The 19716-nt window shown below is 65.1% G+C and overlaps 2 protein-coding genes across 8 annotated transcripts; one reads left to right on the plus strand and one right to left on the minus strand.

The window, feature by feature from the left end:
* Positions 1-55: 55 nt before the first annotated feature.
* Positions 56-10005, plus strand: PKP3 (plakophilin 3). Of its 3 annotated transcripts, none has more exons than XM_046644715.1 (14): positions 56-163; positions 1790-1985; positions 4660-4739; positions 4885-5519; positions 5608-5731; positions 6227-6431; positions 6734-6908; positions 7487-7604; positions 7676-7846; positions 7923-8108; positions 8691-8844; positions 9048-9240; positions 9337-9424; positions 9629-10005. In XM_046644715.1, the coding sequence occupies exons 1-14, from the start codon at positions 92-94 to the stop codon at positions 9662-9664; spliced, it is 2433 nt and encodes an 810-aa protein (XP_046500671.1). In that variant the 5' UTR covers positions 56-91; the 3' UTR covers positions 9665-10005. The 3 variants fall into 3 exon arrangements, with proteins under 3 accessions (XP_046500671.1, XP_046500673.1, XP_046500672.1); XM_046644717.1 differs by lacking the exon at positions 56-163 and adding an exon at positions 432-522; XM_046644716.1 differs by lacking the exons at positions 56-163; positions 1790-1985 and adding an exon at positions 3503-4322 and having other exon boundaries at positions 4637-4739.
* An 803-nt stretch (positions 10006-10808) lies between these two features.
* On the minus strand, positions 10809-19409 carry SIGIRR (single Ig and TIR domain containing). 5 transcript variants are annotated; one of them, XM_046643585.1, is made up of 10 exons: positions 19323-19409; positions 14734-14881; positions 13705-13903; positions 13075-13208; positions 12832-12972; positions 12390-12533; positions 12108-12210; positions 11893-12043; positions 11470-11659; positions 10809-11153 (listed from the first exon to the last, which is right to left on the minus strand). In XM_046643585.1, exons 2-10 carry the CDS (start codon positions 14738-14740, stop codon positions 10990-10992), a joined length of 1233 nt encoding a protein of 410 aa, XP_046499541.1. In that variant the 5' UTR covers positions 14741-14881; positions 19323-19409; the 3' UTR covers positions 10809-10989. The 5 variants fall into 5 exon arrangements, with proteins under 5 accessions (XP_046499541.1, XP_046499542.1, XP_046499538.1 ...); XM_046643586.1 differs by having other exon boundaries at positions 14734-14884; positions 19323-19403; XM_046643582.1 differs by lacking the exons at positions 14734-14881; positions 19323-19409 and adding exons at positions 16655-16772; positions 17729-19263.
* Positions 19410-19716: the final 307 nt, after the last annotated feature.

The raw sequence follows: 19716 nt of genomic DNA on the forward strand, positions 1-19716 counted from the left end.
GCATGCGGGCGTTCCCACCCCGCCCTCCCAGTGCCCCCACAGTCCTGTCCCGCAGTGAGAGGCCGCCCCAGACGGATGTGCCAGGCCCGGGATGGAGCCTGGGCCAGCAACAGTGGGTGCTGGGATGAGCCATGGGACCAGCAGATTCCGGAGCACCAGCAGGGTAGGTCTCCCACCCATGCATCACCCCTCTGGCCTGGCAGCCCCACCCCAGGGCGCTTTCTGGGGTGCCTCCCCTCCATTTCTACCCCCCCACACACACTTACCTCTGACTCCCATCCCCGCAGCTCCCTCTTCCCCAGCACTGACCTCACCCCAGGACTGCCTCCTGACACCCCTCCTCACCCCCAGGCTACTGCCCTCCGCCCCCATCAGTATCCCCACCTGGGACCACGTCCCCTGCCAGGACTGACTGCAGATTAAGGCAAATGTCCCAGGGCTCAGGGAAGGGGCCTCTGTGGAAGACAGGGCTCAGAGGAATGGGCTCTAGGGAGAGAAGAGGCTGCTTCAGTGGGCCCCATGGTGAGTTTTCCAGGGGAACTCAGGAGGCACCGCTCAGCCCTAACCTTCCAGCCCTCCTGGGCTTACCCCTCGCCCCTGCTCAGTCTACTGGGGGCCTGTCCTGATCCACACCAGGCCGACCCAGGAGGCCTTGGAGCATGCTGGTCCAGCTGGGTGGGGGCCAGCCCACTGGGCCCGGGCCTCCCCACCCACCTCCTACTCCAGCCCCTCCTAGGCCCTGCTCTCCCAGACTCCTGGGTTCTTCTTCAAACACCCCAGCTCCTGCCCCACCAGCCTGGGCAGGTGGGCCCCTCTGAGTCAATCCCCTGGGGCAGCCCCACCGAGTGGAGCCCGGCCCTGACTCACGAGTTGGGAACAGCTTCCCACCCTCGTGGCCTGGGGGGCAGGAGCCCGGGAGGGATGCCAGAGAGGGCCAAGCCAGCCCTTCGGAGGCCTCTGCAGAGGTGGGGGGCCGGGGCAACTTCCAGGGCCTACAGGATGGAGGTCTGGAGGGTCATGAACCCAGGGGGTAGGCTGGTCTGTCCACATGCCTCTAGGGTCTCTCGGGCACCAGGGACCAGGGCAAGGGCTCCATAGGACCCCCATCCACCCCCAAAGTTCCACCACAATCATTTTATCCTCAACCCTGATCCTTCGCTCTGATCTCTGACCCCTAATAGTCACTCATGATCCATCACTGCCTAGGCCCCACCCCAGCCTTGTGGTTGGGCCGCCTGGTCCCTGGAGCTACCTGGAGCCCGTAGCCCCCCAGGGAGGGGAGTCCACCCCCTCGGACTCCCGGAGGTGGCCAGCCATAGGCTCCCCAGTGGCCTCCCTTGCCTTCCCTAATGCTCAGGACACTGGGGCCTGGTCAGCCCACCCCCATCCCAAGGGCCCAGTTGGCCTTTCAGACTGGGAACGAAGTCAGGCCCAGACCCCTGCTGCCCGGTCCTGGAGGGGCCGGAAGCCAGGAGCCAGGCCCGGATCTGGGCCACACAAGGCCTGCTCTTCCGCCCAAATTCCACCTTAAGCAGGCAGTGGCCCCTCCCTCCCACCTGGCCCAGGTGTCCCCGCCCCCAGCTGAGCTCAGGGCTGGGCGGGTGTCTGTCTCCAGGCCCGGCTCTGGGCGAGGCAAGCAGGGAGGGGACTTTGGGAACAGGGCCGCGCAGGACGAGACGGTGAAGACAGCTTGGGCTGGAGGCGGCCCCGCGGCCCAAGCCAGGTGGACCCAGCCCCGTACTCGTTGGCCGCCATGCAGGACGGTAACTTCCTGCTGTCGGCCCTGCAGCCTGAGGCCGGCGTGTGCTCCCTGGCTCTGCCCTCCGACCTGCAGCTGGATCGCCGGGGCGCCGAGGGGCCAGAGGCTGAGCGGCTTCGGGCAGCCCGCGTCCAGGAGCAGGTCCGTGCCCGCCTCCTGCAGCTGGGCCAGCAGCCGAGGCACAATGGGGCAGCCGATCCCGAGGGGGTGGCCGAGGCAGCCAGAGGTAGGCGGACACCGGCAGGGTGGGCGCTGGGCGGCGGGGACGGCGGTCGTGGGCAGAGGTGGCCTTGGTGGGTGTGGCGGTGCCAGGGCTAGAGGCCACGGTGGGGCGGGCTCCAGGGTTCAGCTCCCTGACTCACCAAGGCCTTGCCCTGAGTCACCCGCCCCGCCCCACCGGGCGTGGGAGAAGCCATGGGTGGGGCCTCCCACCACCCAGCGGGGACTCGGGGGTCCTCTTGGCCAAGCCTGGCTGGGTCCCACCTGCTGCCTTGGCCCCTAGCCCCAAGTGGGAGACAACAGCACGTGGCGAGCCAGCCAGGCCCATCTCTGTCAGCAAACCCGGAACATGCACAGTCGGGTCCCATGTAACACAGACTCACACCGTCTCAGAGACACGAAGACACACACGTCAGTCCCACAGAGACACGAACACACTGAGACATAGACACGCAGACTCCATCGTTCCTCCCCAGCACCCCCCACGCCCCATGGGAATGCACAGACAGAAGCGTGAGGGGGCGGGCTCCGGGAATCCTGAGCGGGAGCCAGACCTGTCTGGACCAGGGTCTCCCGGTGGAATTGCAGGGGAGGGCCCTGCTGGAGTGACCCAGATATTCTCTGTGTAACCGCAGGTGGGGAGTGCCCCACAGAGCCAGGCAGCAGACCCTGTGTAGGACTCCTGGCTCCACTGGCATGTATGTGCGTGTGTGTATGCACGCATGGGAGTGTGTTGTTAGTGTGTGCGTGTGTGGGTGTGAATGTTAGTGTGTGTGCATGAGTGTGTGCGTGTTAACCTGTGTGTGCACGTATGCACGTGAGTGCATGCACACATGGGAGCATGTGGTTAGTGTGTGCACGCGAGGGTGTGAATGTTAGTGTGTGCATGTGTGTGCGTGTGATGGCATGCATGTATGCACATGTGAGTGTGTGCACCCACGGGAGCGTGTTTTAGTGTGTGTGTGTGAGGCTGTGAATGTTAGTGTGTGTGCATGAGTGTGTGAGTGTTAGCATGATGTGTGCATGTGTATGCACGTGTGAGTGCATGCACACATGGGAGCATGTGGTTAGTGTGTGCATGCGAGGCTGTGAATGTTAGTGTGTGCATGTGAGTGTGCCTGCATGAGTGTTAAAGGGTCCCACAGAGGCAGTGAGTTCAGGGCACTTGTTCTGCAGAGTGCCTCTCCTCCCTGGCCAGGATGCAGCAACAGGAGTGGAAGTTAGACAGTGGGATGAACATCCCAGGATGTCAGGGGCTGAAACCCTGGTTCACAGTGGTTCACAGGATGTTTCGAGGGCCCTTCCCCAGGACTGGCTTCCAGCTGCTGGCGGGGGGAGAAGAAGGCCAGCCAGTGCGGGGGCCGCCAGGGCAGCCTGGATTCCTGGGTCCTCCCCTCCCTGGGCCTCAGCCTTGCTGGTGACCAAGTTGGGTGCCCAGGGGTCATGGGGTAGAGTAGGGAGCAGGGAGGGCTTAATTACCACGCGGCTACCCTGTCAATTAGGGGGAGGAGGATTATAATTTGGGGGTGGAGGTAGGTCCCCAGGCTGAGCCTCACCAGCGTCAGAGGATTAATAGTCCCAGCCCAGAAGCCTCATTAACCAGGGCGGGTCTGGGGCAGGGTGAGGAGGGGCTGTGGCCCCCTTCCTTTCACCACTGGGTCCTTTCAGCCAAGCCACTCTGCCCCGGCCTTCTGGGGAGATGTGACTCTTCTCCCTGCAGGTGTGGCCCCAGCAGGGACCCTGGCAGAGGCTGACCCCCAGACACCGCCTCCCCATCCACAGACCAGCCCCTGGCATCAGCCGGTGCCCCCCGTTCATTCGCTGTACTGCCTCCGTTGGCCTTTACCCAGCACCCATCATCTGTCTGTTCCCTCACCCATCAGTCCTTCTGACCAACCACACCCAACCCACCCGTCGGTCCACTCTGTATCCACCCACATTTTCATCCAGTTGTCTGTTTACCCTCCTCCTGTTCCTCCATCCTTCCATCCCTCCTCCCCTCCTTCCATTCTTCCCTCCATCCTCCTGTCCCTCCATCCTCCCAGCTCAGGTCTCCCTTCACCTACCTGTCTGACCATCCACCCACCCATCTTTCCAATGATCCCACCAGCCTCCCACCCCTTCCTGTCTCTCCACCCTCCACCCACCCACCTGTCTGTCCATCATCACGGAGCCAGGCTGGCGCCGGTGCCCTCAGTTTGTGTGGCTGGATGGGGTGGGTGTGGTTCTGCCAGGTGGGACAGGGAGCTGCCCCTCAGGGCAGACTGGTCCAGGGAGACTGTGAGTTCTTGGTGAGTGCAGCATCACTCTCGTGTGACCACAGCACAGGACGGGCTTACAGGAGGTCAGTGTGGCTTCCTGGAGGAGGGGGCCAGGTGTTGGGCCCTGGCAGGGACTGGAGGGAGGATGGAGTCCCTGGTACATTCTCTAGGCAGCCAGGAGGTCAGTGGGATGAGCGCGTCTGTCCCCCAGCACAGCTGAGGGGCAGGGGGCTGTGGGAGACGGAAGACCAGGGCAAATGTCACAGGAGATGAGACGAGGTGACAGACAGACCAGGGGCCACTGCACTGGGCCTGCAGTCCACCTGGCCTCCTGCCCTGGGTCCCAGGGTCATAGAAGGGAATGGGGAGGCCAGCACTTTGCCATCTGGCCCACCAGGCTACCAGTGTCCCTGCCCACAGGCACATCTCGGGGCCAGTACCACACCCTGCAGGCTGGCTTCAGCTCCCGCTCCCAAGGCCTAAGTGGGGACAGCACCTCGGTGAGTGACACCCTCTCCAGCCCGGGGAGAGTCTGGGCTCTGTAGTTACGTGGGGGAGGCTGGGGGCTCTGGGGTCAGGGAGAGGGGATGGGTGCCAGGTGAGCCCCCGGCACCCCATCACTGCCCTCCCCTTCCCACCCCGCAGACTTTCAGGCCCATCGCCAAGCCCGCCAAGCCAGCCTACAGCCCTGCCTCCTGGTCCTCCCGCTCGGCCGTGGACCTGAGCTCCAGTAGGAGGCTGAGTTCTGCCCACAACGGGGGCAGTGCCTTTGGGGCTGTGGGGTACAGGGGAGCCCCAACCGCTGTGCCCATGCCTGCCCGGCCCGTGTCCTTCTATGAGCATGGTGGAGGGGGGAGCCGGGTGGACTATGACACCCTGTCCCTGCGCTCACTGAGGCTGGGGGCCGGGGGCCTGGACGACCGCTACAGCGTGGTGTCCGAGCAGCTGGAGCCCTCGGCTGCCTCCGCCTACAGAGCCTTTGCCTATGAGCGCCAGGCCAGCTCCAGTTCCAGCCGAGCAGGGGGCCTGGACTGGCCAGAGGCCGCCGAGGGGCCGCCCAGCCGGACCATCCGTGCCCCTGCCATGCGGACCCTGCAACGATTCCAGAGCAGCCACCGCAGCCGTGGGGGGGCCGGGGCAGTGCCAGGAGTTGTCCTGGAGCCCGTGGCCCGAGCTCCATCCGTGCGCAGCCTCAGCCTGGCCGACTCTGGTCACCTGCCGGACATGCGTGGGCTGGACAGCTATGGCAGCCACCGCGCTCTGCAGAGGCTCAGCAGCGGGTGAGCTGGGCCTGGCTCAGGGAGGGGGCTGCACTGTGGCCCTGGTCCATCCCCAGTTCAGCCTTACCCTCAGCCCCTGTCTGTGCAGTTTTGACGACATTGACCTGCCCTCAGCAGTCAAGTACCTCATGGCCTCAGACCCCAACCTGCAGGTGCTGGGAGCCGCCTACATCCAGCATAAGTGCTACAGCGATGCAGCGGCCAAGAAGCAGGTGACCGCCCCTGCTGGCCCATGAACACCCCTGCTGACCGCCCTCCTTGGCCCCCCCAAGTCTCACTGACCTCTGGTCCCTGACCACCCCTCACTGATCCCCAAGCTGACTGGGCAGACCCCATCCTGCCCAGAGCCACCTCAGCAGGGGAGGGGCAAGAGGGAGTGATATATACACATATCTGCATACACCTGCACACACTGTCCACCTCTGAATACACCTGCACACCTCTGCACACACCTGCACACTGTCCACCTCTGAACACCTCTGCACACACCTGTATACACCTGTCCACCTCTGAATACACCAGCACACTTCTGCACACACCTGCATACACATGCACAGATGTGCACACACCTGCATACATGTGCACCCAGCTGCACACCCCTCCACACGTCTGCATCATCTCTATACACCTTCATATACTTGCATACATCTACACACACCTATCTAGCGCGCACACCTGTGCTAACCCCTGTGCGCCTGTGCCTACAGGCCCGCAGCCTCCAGGCTGTGCCTCGGCTGGTGAAGCTCTTCAACCACGCCAACCAGGAGGTGCAGCGCCACGCCACAGGCGCCATGCGCAACCTCATCTACGATAATGCGGACAACAAGCTGGCACTGGTGGAGGAGAACGGCATCTTCGAGCTGCTGCGGACGCTGCGTGAGCAGGACGACGAGCTGCGCAAGAACGTCACAGGTGGCCGGGCCCTGCACTAGCACCGTTCCTCCCTCTACCTCTGTCCCTCTCTGCTCTCTGTCCCTGTCCTTGCCCCAGGCCCATCTCTTTCGTGGGTGCCTGTGACTGTTCTTGTTCCATGTCTCTGTGGCGGCCCCCAGCGTTGTCCCTCTGCTCCGGTGCAGCCCTGTGACCCTGCAGGTCACTCAGGCTCCCCCCAGCGGGGCCCTGGGAGAGGTCAGGAGCCTCCCCCTACCCTCCCTGCAAGAGCCAGAGGGGCCAGGGGGCGGTCCCTGACCCCTGCCTCTGCCCACCTGCCCCAGGGATCCTGTGGAACCTGTCCTCCAGTGACAACCTGAAGGACCGCCTGGCCCGGGACACGCTGGAGCAGCTCACGGACCTGGTGCTGAGCCCCCTCTCAGGGGCCGGGGGACCACCCCTCATCCAGCAGAATGCCTCCGAGGCTGAGATCTTCTACAATGCCACGGGCTTCCTCAGGTGCGCCAAGCAGGGGGCAGTCAGCTGGGAGAGGCCGAGATGGTGGCCGTGGGGAAAGAGCTGGATACCTGGGAGGGGGCAGGGGAGGCCCGGAGAAGGGGTGTTAGAATCCGAGGTCTCATGATAAGGCAGAGCCACCAGAGGGGCTGGGAGGAGTGGACAGACCGGGCAAGGCATAGGTGGTGACACGGGAGTGGGACAGGCCAGCAGGTATTAGACGTCAGCAGACTCTGGGGGCCGCAGGCTCGAGTTTCGTTAAATCAGGCACTTGGTCAGACATTCATAACCCACTCTGGACACTCGGCGAGTGGATGGGGGATGGGCGTGCAGAGGCACCAGGGCCAGCAGTGTCCAGCAGGGACCAGGAGCAGGAGGTGCAGAGGGGCAAGGACCAAATTGGGGAAGGAGGAGATTGGGGCTCAGGATCGCAGCCCTTGGGTTTGGGTCTCTTTGTGGGGGTTGCTCTGCCCGAGGTCCCTGTAGGGGTGGGCTCTGCAGCAGGGGTGGGGTCCCTGTGGGGATGGGCTCTGCTTGGGGGAGGGGTCCCTGTGGGGTCTCTGATCTGACTCCACCCACAGGAACCTCAGCTCAGCCTCCCAGACCACTCGCCAGAAGATGCGTGAGTGCCACGGGCTGGTGGACGCCCTGGTCACCTACATCAACCATGCCCTGGACGTGGGCAAGTGCGAGGACAAGGTGAGGGGCAGCCAGTGCTGAGGGGGCCCCGGGGTTTCCAGCCTGCTCTGACCACCGTCCGCTCTCTGCAGAGTGTGGAGAACGCAGTGTGCGTGCTCAGGAATCTGTCCTACCGCCTGTACGACGAGATGCCGCCGTCCGCCCTGCAGCGGCTCGAGGGCCGGGGCCGCAGGGACATGGCTGGGGCGCCACCTGGCGAGGTGGTCGGCTGCTTTACGCCGCAGAGCCGGCGGCTCCGAGAGGTGGGCGCGGGCCTGGGTGGGCGGGAGCAGGGGCCCCGGCCTGACCCCAGCTGACCCTCCACGCTCTCCTGCCCAGCTGCCCCTCACGGCCGATGCGCTCACCTTTGCCGAGGTGTCCAAGGACCCCAAGGGCCTCGAGTGGCTGTGGAGCCCCCAGATCGTGGGCCTGTACAACCGGCTGCTGCAGCGCTGTGAGCTGAACCGGCACACAACAGAGGCGGCCGCCGGGGCGCTGCAGAACATCACCGCGGGTGACCGCAGGGTGAGCACCCCTCTGCGGATGTCCCACAGGCATCCTGGGGACCACGCAGCACTTGCCCCAATCTGATGGGACCTACACCTGGCCACACGTTGGGGACATGAGGGCGCACAGGGGACGGGAGCTTGCTCCCTAGTTTACCCTCTGTGGGAGACAGACAGCGGGGCATGAAGACAGGTGGATGAGCCAGGACACCAGAGTGAGAGACGAAAGGAGACACGGCGCCTGGGCAGGGCAGGAGGGAGGTGAACGCAGCAAGCAACATGAGGTCGGCATCCCTGATGGGCACATTGCAGGGCCGTGAGGATTTAGGTTCTGTGCAGGGTTTTAGGGGAGGTGCCTGGGAGGTCTGAGCCAGGAGGGACCAGGCTGGAGTCACACTTGGTGAGGCTCCTGGCTGGGGTGCGAAGGCAGAAGCAAGAACGGCCCTGAGGAAACGGTGCACCGAGCAGGTGAGACAGAGAAGCTAGTCCAGCGCAGGATCCCCAGGGTACGCGAGGCTCGAGAGACAGGGGCCAGCCTGCAGTGCTGGTCATGGGCTGGCTGGGCGGCCTTCACCTGCTTTCATCCCCCCACCCCCTGCAGTGGGCAGGTGTGCTGAGCCGCCTGGCTCTGGAGCAGGAGCGTATCCTAAACCCACTGCTGGACCGGGTTCGGACAGCAGACCACCACCAGCTGCGCTCCCTGACCGGCCTGATCCGAAACCTGTCTCGGAATGCCAGGAACAAGGACGAGATGTGTGAGTCAGGCCGTCTCGCAGCCTGGGTTCCGCCCTCACCCTGCCTGGCTGGGTGCACACCTAGACTCTGTCTTTACTGACAGTGGGACTGGCTTCTGGCAAGCTGGAGCTGGTGGATGGGCAGGCAGGCCAGCTGCCAGGGGACCGAAGGTGCTGAGGTGGCTGGGGGTGGGGGTGGAGACTGACCTCCCTGCCTCCCACAGCCACTAAGGTGGTGAGTCACCTGATCGAGAAGCTGCCGGGCAGCGTGGGTGAGAAGGCCCCCCCAGCCGACGTGCTGGTCAACATCATAGCCGTGCTCAACAACCTGGTGGTGGCCAGTCCCATTGCCGCCCGAGACCTGCTCTACTTCGACGGGCTCCGCAAGCTGGTCTTCATCAAGAAGAAGCGGGACAGGTGAAGGCCCTGACCCCAGGACAGCGGGGGCCCCAGACCCCCTGCCTCTGGCTGTGCCTGTCACCCTGCTGACCTCTGCTCCCCCACTTCCCCCAGCCCTGACAGCGAGAAGTCCTCCCGGGCCGCCTCCAGCCTCTTGGCCAATCTGTGGCAGTACAGCAAGCTCCACCGGGACTTCCGGGCGGTATGTTTTGGGAGCCTGGGGCAGCACAGGTGAGGGACGTGGGCGAAGGGCGGCATCAGAGGAGACACAGAGACAAGAGAAAGGAGAGCTGGGACCCAGAGAGAGGGGCCCATGCCCAGCACACGGCAGAGGGCGGGACACGGGGACAAGCAATGCCAGGCAGGCAGGCGTGGGCCCTAACTCTGGGCCCCCTCTCCACTGCAGAAGGGCTATCGAAAGGAGGACTTCCTGGGCCCATAGGCGAGGCCTTCTCAGAGGAGGAGGATGTGATGAGGCCCAGCCTCCAAGGGACAGGCTCAGCTCTGCACTGCTCACCGGCTGGCCTGGAGGAGAAGGCTGATGGCTCAGGGGCCCCTCCCTGGACCCCCGTGTGCAACTCTGAAGGGCCTGGGCCATCAGGGAGGGGACGGGGGCTGTGGCTGGGGATTTGGCTTCTGCAGGGCAGGGGGTAGGGCAGGGCTTGAGGCTACTCTGGTGCATGGGGGGTGACCAAGTCACACTGGCAAAGTTGGGGCTGGCCGTGGCCCGGCAGTGCCTCGGGACAGCCAGCACTGGGAATAAAGGTGGCCGTGAACACAGCAGCCATGGCCTTGCATGCTTCTTCAGCTGGCTTGACCTCAAGGTCCAACCCAGGGACTCAGCAGCGTCCCCAAGCACACCATGTCTGCCCCTGCGGAGAGTCACCCGCCCACCCCGCCACCCCCACCCCCACCCCCGGGGCTCACACACAGGCCTCTCCAGGTCAGGGGACCCAGGAGAGGGAGGAGGGAGTGTCCAGCAGGGGGAGAGCTGGCTAACAGAGTGGAGGACGTGGGACAGACAGCAGAGGGAGCCCTGATGTCAACTGAGGCACAGACCCAGCAAAGCTGGGGACCTCATGCACAGAGTGACTACTCCTGGCTCTGCTGCTGCCGTGCTAGGCTTTGCTCATGCAGCAAACGCACCCAACACCTCCTCTGCCCTGCTCCCCTGGGCCTGGGGGTGCCCTGACCAGTGACTCTCATGCTGTCCATCTGAGGCGTGAGGTCCAGTAGATGCTGGGATCCCTCCACCAGCTCACCTAGCCAGGCCATTTGGTTGTGAAGCTCCCACTGATATTTTTACAACAAAAGGCTTCTTCTATAAAGCTCAGAACTTGAAGTCTCTAAAGGGCCTCACCCCTGGATGTATCTGGGTGAGAGTCAGGCTGGGAACAGGCGCCCCCAAGCTGGGAGGCCTGAGAAGGCTACTGCCAGAGACACACCTGAGCTGGCTAAGGATGGAGGGGGATGGAGAGAGGGTGAGTTTCAGAGGATGACCAGATCTGGTGACCAGGTGGCCATGAGGAGAGCCTGAGATGGGAGTGATGGGTGCCCAGCCCAGAGAAGGAGAGAAGAGGCTGAGGCCCAGGCAGGACCCAAAAGGACTTTATTTCTGGCACAAGGAGGGGGGCAGGGGACACCCCTTGTCCCTGAGGGTCCCAGAGTTGCAGGCAGGCTGGTCATGATCCTGCTGAGTGGAGAAAAGACCCACCCACCCCGGCCCCCAGCTGTCTCTGGCGATCCTGCGGCTCCAGCAGGTAGGGACTACACGTCATCCTCGGACACCAGGCAGTAGAAGTCCGTGCGGGCGCTGTAGTTGCGGGAGCCAAGGTCCGAGATGTCCACCTCACTGCCCCGGGCCTCTCCAAGTGAGACCCCACTTGCCTGCGGTGGAGCTGATGGCTCCCCAAAGACGGGCCCTCGGACACCTGGGGAGGGGGCACCACCAGGCCTGAGGCTGGGCTGCCCACAGCCTGCCCTCTGCCAGGACCCCCTGCCTGGGGGTCACTCCCTGCTCACCCTCCTCAAGGTGGCATTGAGATCCTGGAGGTTCCCAGCCAGGCCTTGGGCCCGAGTGCCTCCGGGAAAGGCAGTGAGGGGTGGTGAGAAATCAGGCCCATCCACGGGCTGCAGAGAGGAGTCCCCGACACTTGGGTCCCTTTCTGGGCTCCTCAACCCTGCGCAGCCTCCCTCCACAGCAGGCTGAGCTTCTCAGGGTGGGGGGGTGGGGCCGGGTGGGCATACCCAGGTCCCCCTCGGGGTCGGGGTCCAGGTCCGGGTCCAGGGTCCGACCCTCCGGGACGCGGCCTCGCACGATCAACATGGGGTCCTTATCATCCTGCAGCCGGGTCTGGGGATCTCCCTCCGTCGTTCGGTACTGCACCTTTCGTGGCAGCGCCAGCTGCAGCTCTTTCCAAAAGTCGGAGGAAGGCGTCTGGGGGCCAGGGTGGGGCGGTTGGCGTGTGAGCACATAGAGGGGTGCGAACGCTGGAAGCCCCCGGCATCCAGCCCCAAAGGACACACCATGCATCGCGCTCACCGGCTCCAGGACCTTGAAGAGGCCCCTCCTGGGGCACCAGGCACGGAGCCCCCGCCCACGGGGTCCCACGCACAAAGCCCCCCGCACCAGCTTCCCTTGGGGGGCCCCCCACAAGCCCGCCCCCGCACCACGGAGCCGGGCCTCCAGAGCAGCAGGGTCACCAGGTGGCGGTGCTGGCGCAGCAGGCGCAGCGCGGGGTGCGCGGGGTCGCGCCGCGGGCCCTCGAACGTGATGAAGATGGGTCGGCGCGTGAGCTCCAGCAGCCGGCACAGGCCCTCCCTGCGGGGCGGCACCGTCAGGCCGGGCGCGGCCGGGACTCACCCCCGCCCCGCACGGAACCCACCGGAAGCTGTGGCTGCACCAGGCGCGGCGCAGGAAGGCGTCCGACAGCACTACGACCAGGCGGCGGCAGCGGCTCAGGTTCACCAGCAGGTCGGCCGAAGGCTCTGCGGGGACCGGGCGTCGGCGGGGCTGGGCCGGGAGCTGGGCCCTAAGGGGCGGGGCCCGGGACCAGAGTGGGGCGGGGCTCCTAGGAGAAGTAGGGCGGGACCAGGTCGGGGCGCCTGGGGGGCGGGGCGCGGGCAGGGACGGGGTGGGGCCCGGGCGGGGCGGGGCGCCGCGGTACCGGCGTGCGGCAGGAGGTCGCGGTCGTCCAGGAAGAGCTTGTAACCCCGGCGCCGCTCCAGCTGCGGCTTCAGGATGAAGTTCACGAACTTCCTGTCCTCGGGGCTGTCGCTGTAGGAGACGTAGGCATCGTAGAGCTTCCCGTCTGCGGACGGCGGCGGGTCAGCGCGGCCACTCTCCTGTCCCGGGTTCCCCACTGTCTCCCCGCGGTCAGGGCGCAGGCCCGCCCCCCAGACACCGCCCCCGCGGGTCCCGCCACCGGCCGCGCCTAAACCTTCCCCAGCGCGGGATTCCGAGAGGAGCCCGCGGGCCGGATCCCGGCCGCCGCCCTCATGCCGACCTGGCCCCTTTTCTGGACCATGCTCGCCCCTCCCTCGCCGGGTCACCCCGCGCCCACCCCCCTACACTCCCCCAGAGCTCCCGTCCGTCCATCCCCCACTCACCGTTCATCTCCACCTCGCCGTACGCATCCTGGTACCAGAGCAGCACATTGAGCCGACACTTGACGTACAGCAGCGCTGCCAGCAGCAGGGCCAGCAGGACCAGGAGAGAGGCCAGCACCGCGGCCACGTGGCCTGCTGAGCCTGGGGACAGAGCTGCAGCCTGAGCCACTGCATTCCCCAGCCTCTACGCTCCCCAGGTGCCCCTAGGCCTCCCTCCTGCCCTTGACCCAGTGTGCCCCTCACCAGCTCTACGAAGAGTGAAGGAGGAGGAGCTGGCGTTCTGGATGGAGCAGGTGAAGGCCCCATAGTCGTCAGTACTGGTCAGGTTGATCCCCAGGACACTGGACACAAGCACCTCTGACAAGTTGGACTTGATCCTGGGGAGACCAGGCCACACCTTCTCACCTGGGGCCCAAGAGCATCAGTGGGCACCCCAGAGCCCCACCTGTCTGGGGCTCACCCAGGGAAGCTGTGGATTTGGACTTCCTGGGCAGCCCTTGGGCCTTAAGCTATGAGAAGTGGCCAGGACCTGGAGGAGTATGGATGTGTTTGGGGACGATCACCCTAACCCTGGGTCTGGGTCCTAGGGTCCTCTGATCCCAGGTTTGGCCCGGCGGCCAGTGCCTCGTTCAGGCCCTCTGCTGGCACCTGTAGCCCTGGGTGGTCTACAGAGTGAGTGTTTACAGGGCCGTCAGTCCCTGCGGTCACTGACTTTCAGTCTGCGTCCAGAGTGGCACTCTGTCATGTCATGTCTGGGCAGTCACTCCCCAGCCCAAGTCCAGGTAGTTGTAGACCAGGTGTAGGTCAGAGAGGCCACTGGCCATGGGTGTGTCCAGGGGGGTCACTCTGGCCCCGGACACTCCGGCCTCTTACCAGGAGTCCTCATGGAGGTCGTAGTGGCTTTCATTGCCCAGCACCAGCCCGTCTTTCAGCCACTGGACTGAGGGCTGAGGACAGGGGGGCCCAGAGAGCACCCAGGCCGTGCAGTTCAGAGTGACCACACTGCCCAGGGCAGGCCACAGGACCTGGTTTCCAGACGGGGAGAGGAAGTCAGGGGCCCTGTCGCAGACACCTGCGGAGAGAGGACCCAGTGGGTTACCTGTGCCTGGGACGCCGAGCTCCCACTGTCCACAGACAGACTGCGGGCCAGGGAAAAACAAGATGGCCAGTGGTGTGGGTTGCTTGGTAGCCACACCATGGCATCCACAAGTCCCGTGGTGGACAGGGCCTGGCGCTTGGCACGTCTTCCCCCAGCAGTGGCTGGGTCTTGAGAGGACATTGGGACTGAGGACAGTGGCTAGTCACAGCTGAGCTGACTCACCCGGCCCAGCGGGGCCCATCTGGCTGTTCGTCCACCCAGAACATGGGCCCCCACATCCCCTGTGCGCCTGTTGCCCACTGCTGTGAAGCTCACCCAGGTGAGGGGCCAGGCTCCGTGGGTTTGGGGGCTCTTCCGCCTGAGATAGGAGCCTGGGATTCCAGGACCCTCTCCTGGCCCCAGGCAAGCCTTCCCACCTCCCTGACAGCTGAACTCTTTCACCTTTAAATCAGGGTGATGAGCCCTAGCAGGGGATCAGAGAAGACCACCATCACCTTGGTAGTGTGGTTCCCAGCAACCCACATCTACCCACCTCGCTCCCCATGTCCCCCACCAGTGCCCACTCCCAGTACCCCTGAGCTTTACTGACCCTCACGGGCCCGGCCTGGAGGCCTGGGTGGGAGAGGGCTCAGGGCCATCCTGACCCTGGGGTCAGGACCGTGGGCCATGGGAGTGGTGAGCAGAGGCCTTTGTACCCCTGGCTTGAGGCCGAGCAGAAAGCCCAGGCAGCATCGCAGCGTGGAGCCAGCCTGAGGGGCAGGGGTGGGAGTGGGGCCCGTGCCGTCCCTCTCTGACCCGTCTACCTGCCATGGTCTGGCCGGGACCTCCTCGGGGGGCCACCCCAGGCTCCACGGGGCAACTTGGCCAAGCCAACCGGTATCCCAAGGGCTGGGCAGGACTCACTCTCTGTCCTTGTGACCAGTCAGTCAGGGTGCCAGGATGGGTCGCAGGCTGCTGCCATTCCCAGGGAACAAGTTAAACAAGAACAGGGTGAGTTAACGTGTAACTTCGGCCACAGACAGCACCACCTCTGCACCAGGGTCCTCATAGATGCCAGCAGGACACCCAGACTCCAGCACCTTACACATGGCCAGAGTGGGCACCACCTCACAGAGCCCAGGGGGCTGGGAGGGGCACATGGACAGACTTCCACCTGCCCCAGGGCAGCTGTGATGGCCCAGGGTGGGGCAGTGGATGTGCATCCCCCCCAACACCCCTCATGACGCCAGGAGTTGGCCTCTTTCCCGCTGTCACCGGGGAGAGGGCTGCCACATACAGGGGTGCTACAGTGTGGGCTGCACTCAGCCAGGCCCTGGGAGCTTGAGGGGCACAAGTGCCAGGCGGCCTGACCCTGAGCCACGCTCCCAATGGTAAAACTTTGTTCTGGACCCAGCCCCGCGGGCACACGTGTGCACGTGAACACAACACCTGGGCCCGGCAAGGTCGTGGAGGCCAGGCTGGGCTGAGTCCGCTGCAAGAGGCCTCACGGGGCACCCCTCCTTCTGGGTCCTGTGCCCGCATGCCCCCCATTTGTCATTTCCAAACCCAGAGACTTTGTCCACTTGTCCTTCCAGTGCTCCGAGGGAAGCCCCCACCCCACCGGCAGGTGACTCTTCTCTCCTATGCGGGGTCTGGGACCACTTTTGGCCCAGATTGGCAGCAGCCACATGTGCCTCCTGACACAAAAGGGAGCTGGCTGAAAGGAGGGAGTGGGAAGCCCCCAGCACGGAGCCTTCACTGACAGCCTCCTTGGCAGCAGGCCCCAGGCCAACTCCTCCCGGGTGCCCAGGTTCACCCCGTTGGTCCAGCAGTACTCATGGAGCACCTACTCCGCTCCGTCCCTGCTGAGTGGACACACTGGGGCCGAGTGCGGGGACTGAGCTGAGGCCCTCTCCCTGGCTCCCTCGGGCTGTCTTCCCTGCCCTTTGGGCCCCTAAGGCTTTGCAGGGGCTGGAATTTCCTCAGGAATTGGAGCATCAGGCACGTTCCCAAGGAGGTTCCCTCCAGAAGCCCTTCAGGGTGGAGGGCAGTCCTGGGAAAGCCCTTGAAGCAGGAGAGCTAGCCCACTGAGGGGCTGCGGAGGACTGGGCAGCTCACACCCCTGCTCAGCATGCCCAGAAGGACGTGCCCCAGCCCAGCAGGTCCCAGGGCAACTCCTGCAGTGGTCTCTTGACCTCCCCCCACTCAGACCTCCTACCCTGGAAAGGCAGCCCGACCCTCCCGCAAGTTAAGGCCCAACTGCATGGTCAGGTGCCAGGTGTCCTCCCCCTGCACACCTCTACCCGGCACAGTCTCTGTTGCACACACCCCCTGCACAGTCCGCCCTCTCTCTTTGCACACCTGCACTAAACTCCTATCTTGGTCCATGTGCACACATGTACACTCTCCACACCTCCAATACTCTTGTGGGCCACACACCTGGACACAGTGCACACACTTGCAACAGTTCCCACAGGGCGCACAGCCATGAGCATTGCACACACCCCACCCCACACACACTGCACCTCACACCTACCCTTGGCCGCCAGTGGCGCACACACAGCCTCCCATCACCCCTCACTCTCACAGGCACACACATGTGTGCACACACATGCCATACATGCTGTGGACCTCCCCTGCGCCAGGCCAGACTCCGAGGACAGGCCTCAGGCGGGAACGGTGTCAGAGGATGAGGATGCAGGCACACATGGAGCAGCGGGGCTGTGTGGGAGGGCACAAAGTCACCTGGTTCCGGCTTTTTCCTCCTGGGGGGGATGTCGGTCACTGAGGTCATTGGCGTGTGCTTGGGAGCAAGCTCTCTGCTCAGCTGGGCCCCCAGCCCGGTCCAAAGCACCACAGCTGTCTGGGACGCATGGCCAAGGACGGTGAGGACCTGGCTTTTGCTTGTGCGTTTATTCAGAGCTTTCCTCGTAGCTTCCTGGCCTCGCAGTCACATCCTCTCCTAACCCTAACCCCACCCAGGCACCCACCCCTCGCAGGCAGGCGGGCAGTTGGTGGTTCTCGCCGCCCCGCCTGCCCCGCTCTTCCTGTAACTCTGAGTCAAGCGGCTCCTTCCTCTGGGGCCCGCCCCAGCCCACCAGGCACCCTACTTCCCGCAGCCAGGCCTGGGGGGATTGCAGAGGGCCTGGGGCCCGGGGCGATGTGCGGGGGTGCTGGCAAGGAGACCCCCAGTCAGGGCCATCTTGCACACACACGAGGAGGGCCAGCTGGGCGATGTGGCCCGCTTCCTGGACACCCCCCACGATGCCACACCCAGGAGGGGAGGGAGTCTCCATGTCGTGTCCCCTGGCCTAAGTGAGCAGCCTCCGACCTGTGGGGGAGGGGGTCCTGTGGAACTCTTACCAGTAATGGGGCCTTGAGCAGGGCCCTTGGCCCCTCCCTGTCTACCTCCCAGGCATAGCCCCTAAACCATGAGCAGTTACAAGGCGGCTGTGGTATCATGTGGACCTTGGTTTCAGGCAGTCATGGGAGGGCAGTGCCCCCTTTTCCAGATAAGGAAGCAAACAGGAGGCTTCGAGAGAGGCTCCTGGGCTCTGAGCCCAGGTGGGGGCCGGTCAGCATCACCACTGACTCCCCCACCCCACCCCAGACTGACCTGGGACTCAGGGCCTAGCAACAGGTGGCTGGTATCACTGCCCAGAGAAGTCGGGGGGCAAGGGTCCCCTTCAGCCGGACCCTGCCCTCACCCACACAGGGGTGGGGCCCACAGTGGAGCTGCTCAGTGCAGCACCAATTTTCCTACATCCTTGATCTGACCCTGACCCAGACCTGTTCAAAGCCCCCTGTGGCCCTCAAGACCTTTGGGTGATGGTGCATCTTGGGCTTGGGGACCTCAGAACTGGCGGGAAGCCTGATGGCACCTCTCCTCCGCTGAGCCTTGGCTTCCTCGATGCATGCTGGAGCTGGTACTAAACTCGCTGCGAAGGTGCACCTGTGGGCTCTGGCGCCAGAGGGTGGACAGCGAAGCACCTAATGCATAGGTTAGCGCCACCGGTAGTCATTGACCTGCCCAGGATACCCAGGCAGGAAGCAAAGAACTAGGCTTTCCCCCGTGTCCCCAACCAGCCTTGGCAGCTCCTGCCAGACTGCCCGCTGCTCTGTATGCCCATCTGTGCCACCATCTCACAGCCATGCCTGGACACTCTCACCCTCCCTCGCCCCCGAGGCCCACTCTCCAAAGTGAACATAAACACCCACATCGCCTCCGGCACTCTCCAGACTGGCCTTACGACTCCAAGCCCGCTCCCTGCACCTCCCACCCCCTCTGCCCCACACCCTGTGGTTCCCAGAAAGGCCCAGCTTCTCCAGGCACTTGAGCTGGGTGCGCGCGGTGGGGCTGCTGTCCCCGAGCCTCGGTGTTGGCCTAGCCCCCGGCCAGCGCACGCTCCCTGTTCCCTCCGCACTGCCTAGTGTGCTGCTCAGCACCCCATAGTCTCCGAACATCTCCCCCTCATCTGGAACGCGCAGCCCCCCGGACGTCTCTCCTGAAGGAAAGAACGTGCATAAGAGGCTGTGGCCCCGCAGGCCCAGAGGCTCTGTCCTGCTCCCCGGGCACACATTGCCACACCCCCCGCATTCCGCGCTCCGCCTCCCGCGGGGGTGGACCTGCCTTAGGACCCCCCCCCCCACCTTCCCTGTGCGGTAAGCAGGCGGCTCGGCGGCGCGCGCGGAGGGCGGCTCGGGAGCGCTCTTGGAGGGCTGCCGGGAGCGGGGACGTGCGCAGAGAGCGCGGTGATGCGGGAGCGCGCACGGAGGTCGAGGGTGGCGGGCGGGACCGCGCAAGGAAGTCAAGGGGCGGGCGGGACCGCGCTCGGAGGTCGGAGCGCGCTGACGGAGCGTGGGAGCGCGCACGGAAGTCAGAGGTGGCGGGGCGCGGGGCCGCGCACGGAGGGCGGGGGCGAGCTGACGGTGAGAGCTCCGCCCGGCGACCCGTGGCCGCAGTCCCTGCTGTTGCTCGGTCGGCCCCCGGCGCCCCGGGAGGCCTCAGGCCTGGGATCCGAGTCTGTAGCGGACGTGGGGGTCCCCGCACGCCCAGAGCCTCCCCCTCCCTCTTCCGCGCAAAAATCACGAGGAAGCCACTACCCACGTCGGGCGGAGCAGGAAGGGCGGCCGTTGCCCACCCTGGGCCGAAGGGGCCGGGACGCAGACGAGCTCGGGCTTCCGGGCGACGCGGTCAGCCGGCCCGGCTCCGTGCCACTTCCTGCGGGACCGCGTCCGCCATGGCCCAGAGGCTCCTCGGGGCGAGGCGCACCCGGGTCGCCCAAGCTCCAGTCCTGGTCCCCGCTCCCGGGAGCCTGCGACTTCCACTCATCCCCGTGGGTCTGAGCCGCGACTGCCACTCACCTGCTGCCAAGACCTGGGACTCGCGCGACCGCGGGGTGGGGCGGCTCACCTGGTCCAGGTGCGCAGCGGCGACAGCCCCGGCGGCGGCGGCAGGTGCAGCCCCGCCCAGCAGCCAGGGCCGAGGGCGGACCCAAGTGTCCCGCTTTGCGCCCAAGGCTGGCGCTCAAGAGTGTCCACTCAGCCCCTGGGAGCCGGGGCCGCATGGCCTGGGGCAGAGGCCAAACCGGCCCAGCCTGCCTGGAGAGTCTCGGAGCCCCCGGACTCCTCGAGACTCCACCGTCCCCAAGGGCACCTTTTGTGGCTCTGCCCCCTCCTCCCCAGCTCTTCCTCTTCCTCCAGGAAGCCTGCCTTGACTCTGGCTCCTGAGGCCCAGGTGCAGGGAGGGTAGGACTTCAATAAGGCGCTCCTCCTTTGGAAGCCTGTAGAAAACCAGAGGAGGGCCA

The sequence above is a fragment of the Equus quagga genome, chromosome 17, assembly GCF_021613505.1.
Source record: "Equus quagga isolate Etosha38 chromosome 17, UCLA_HA_Equagga_1.0, whole genome shotgun sequence".
Classification (NCBI taxonomy): domain Eukaryota; kingdom Metazoa; phylum Chordata; class Mammalia; order Perissodactyla; family Equidae; genus Equus; species Equus quagga.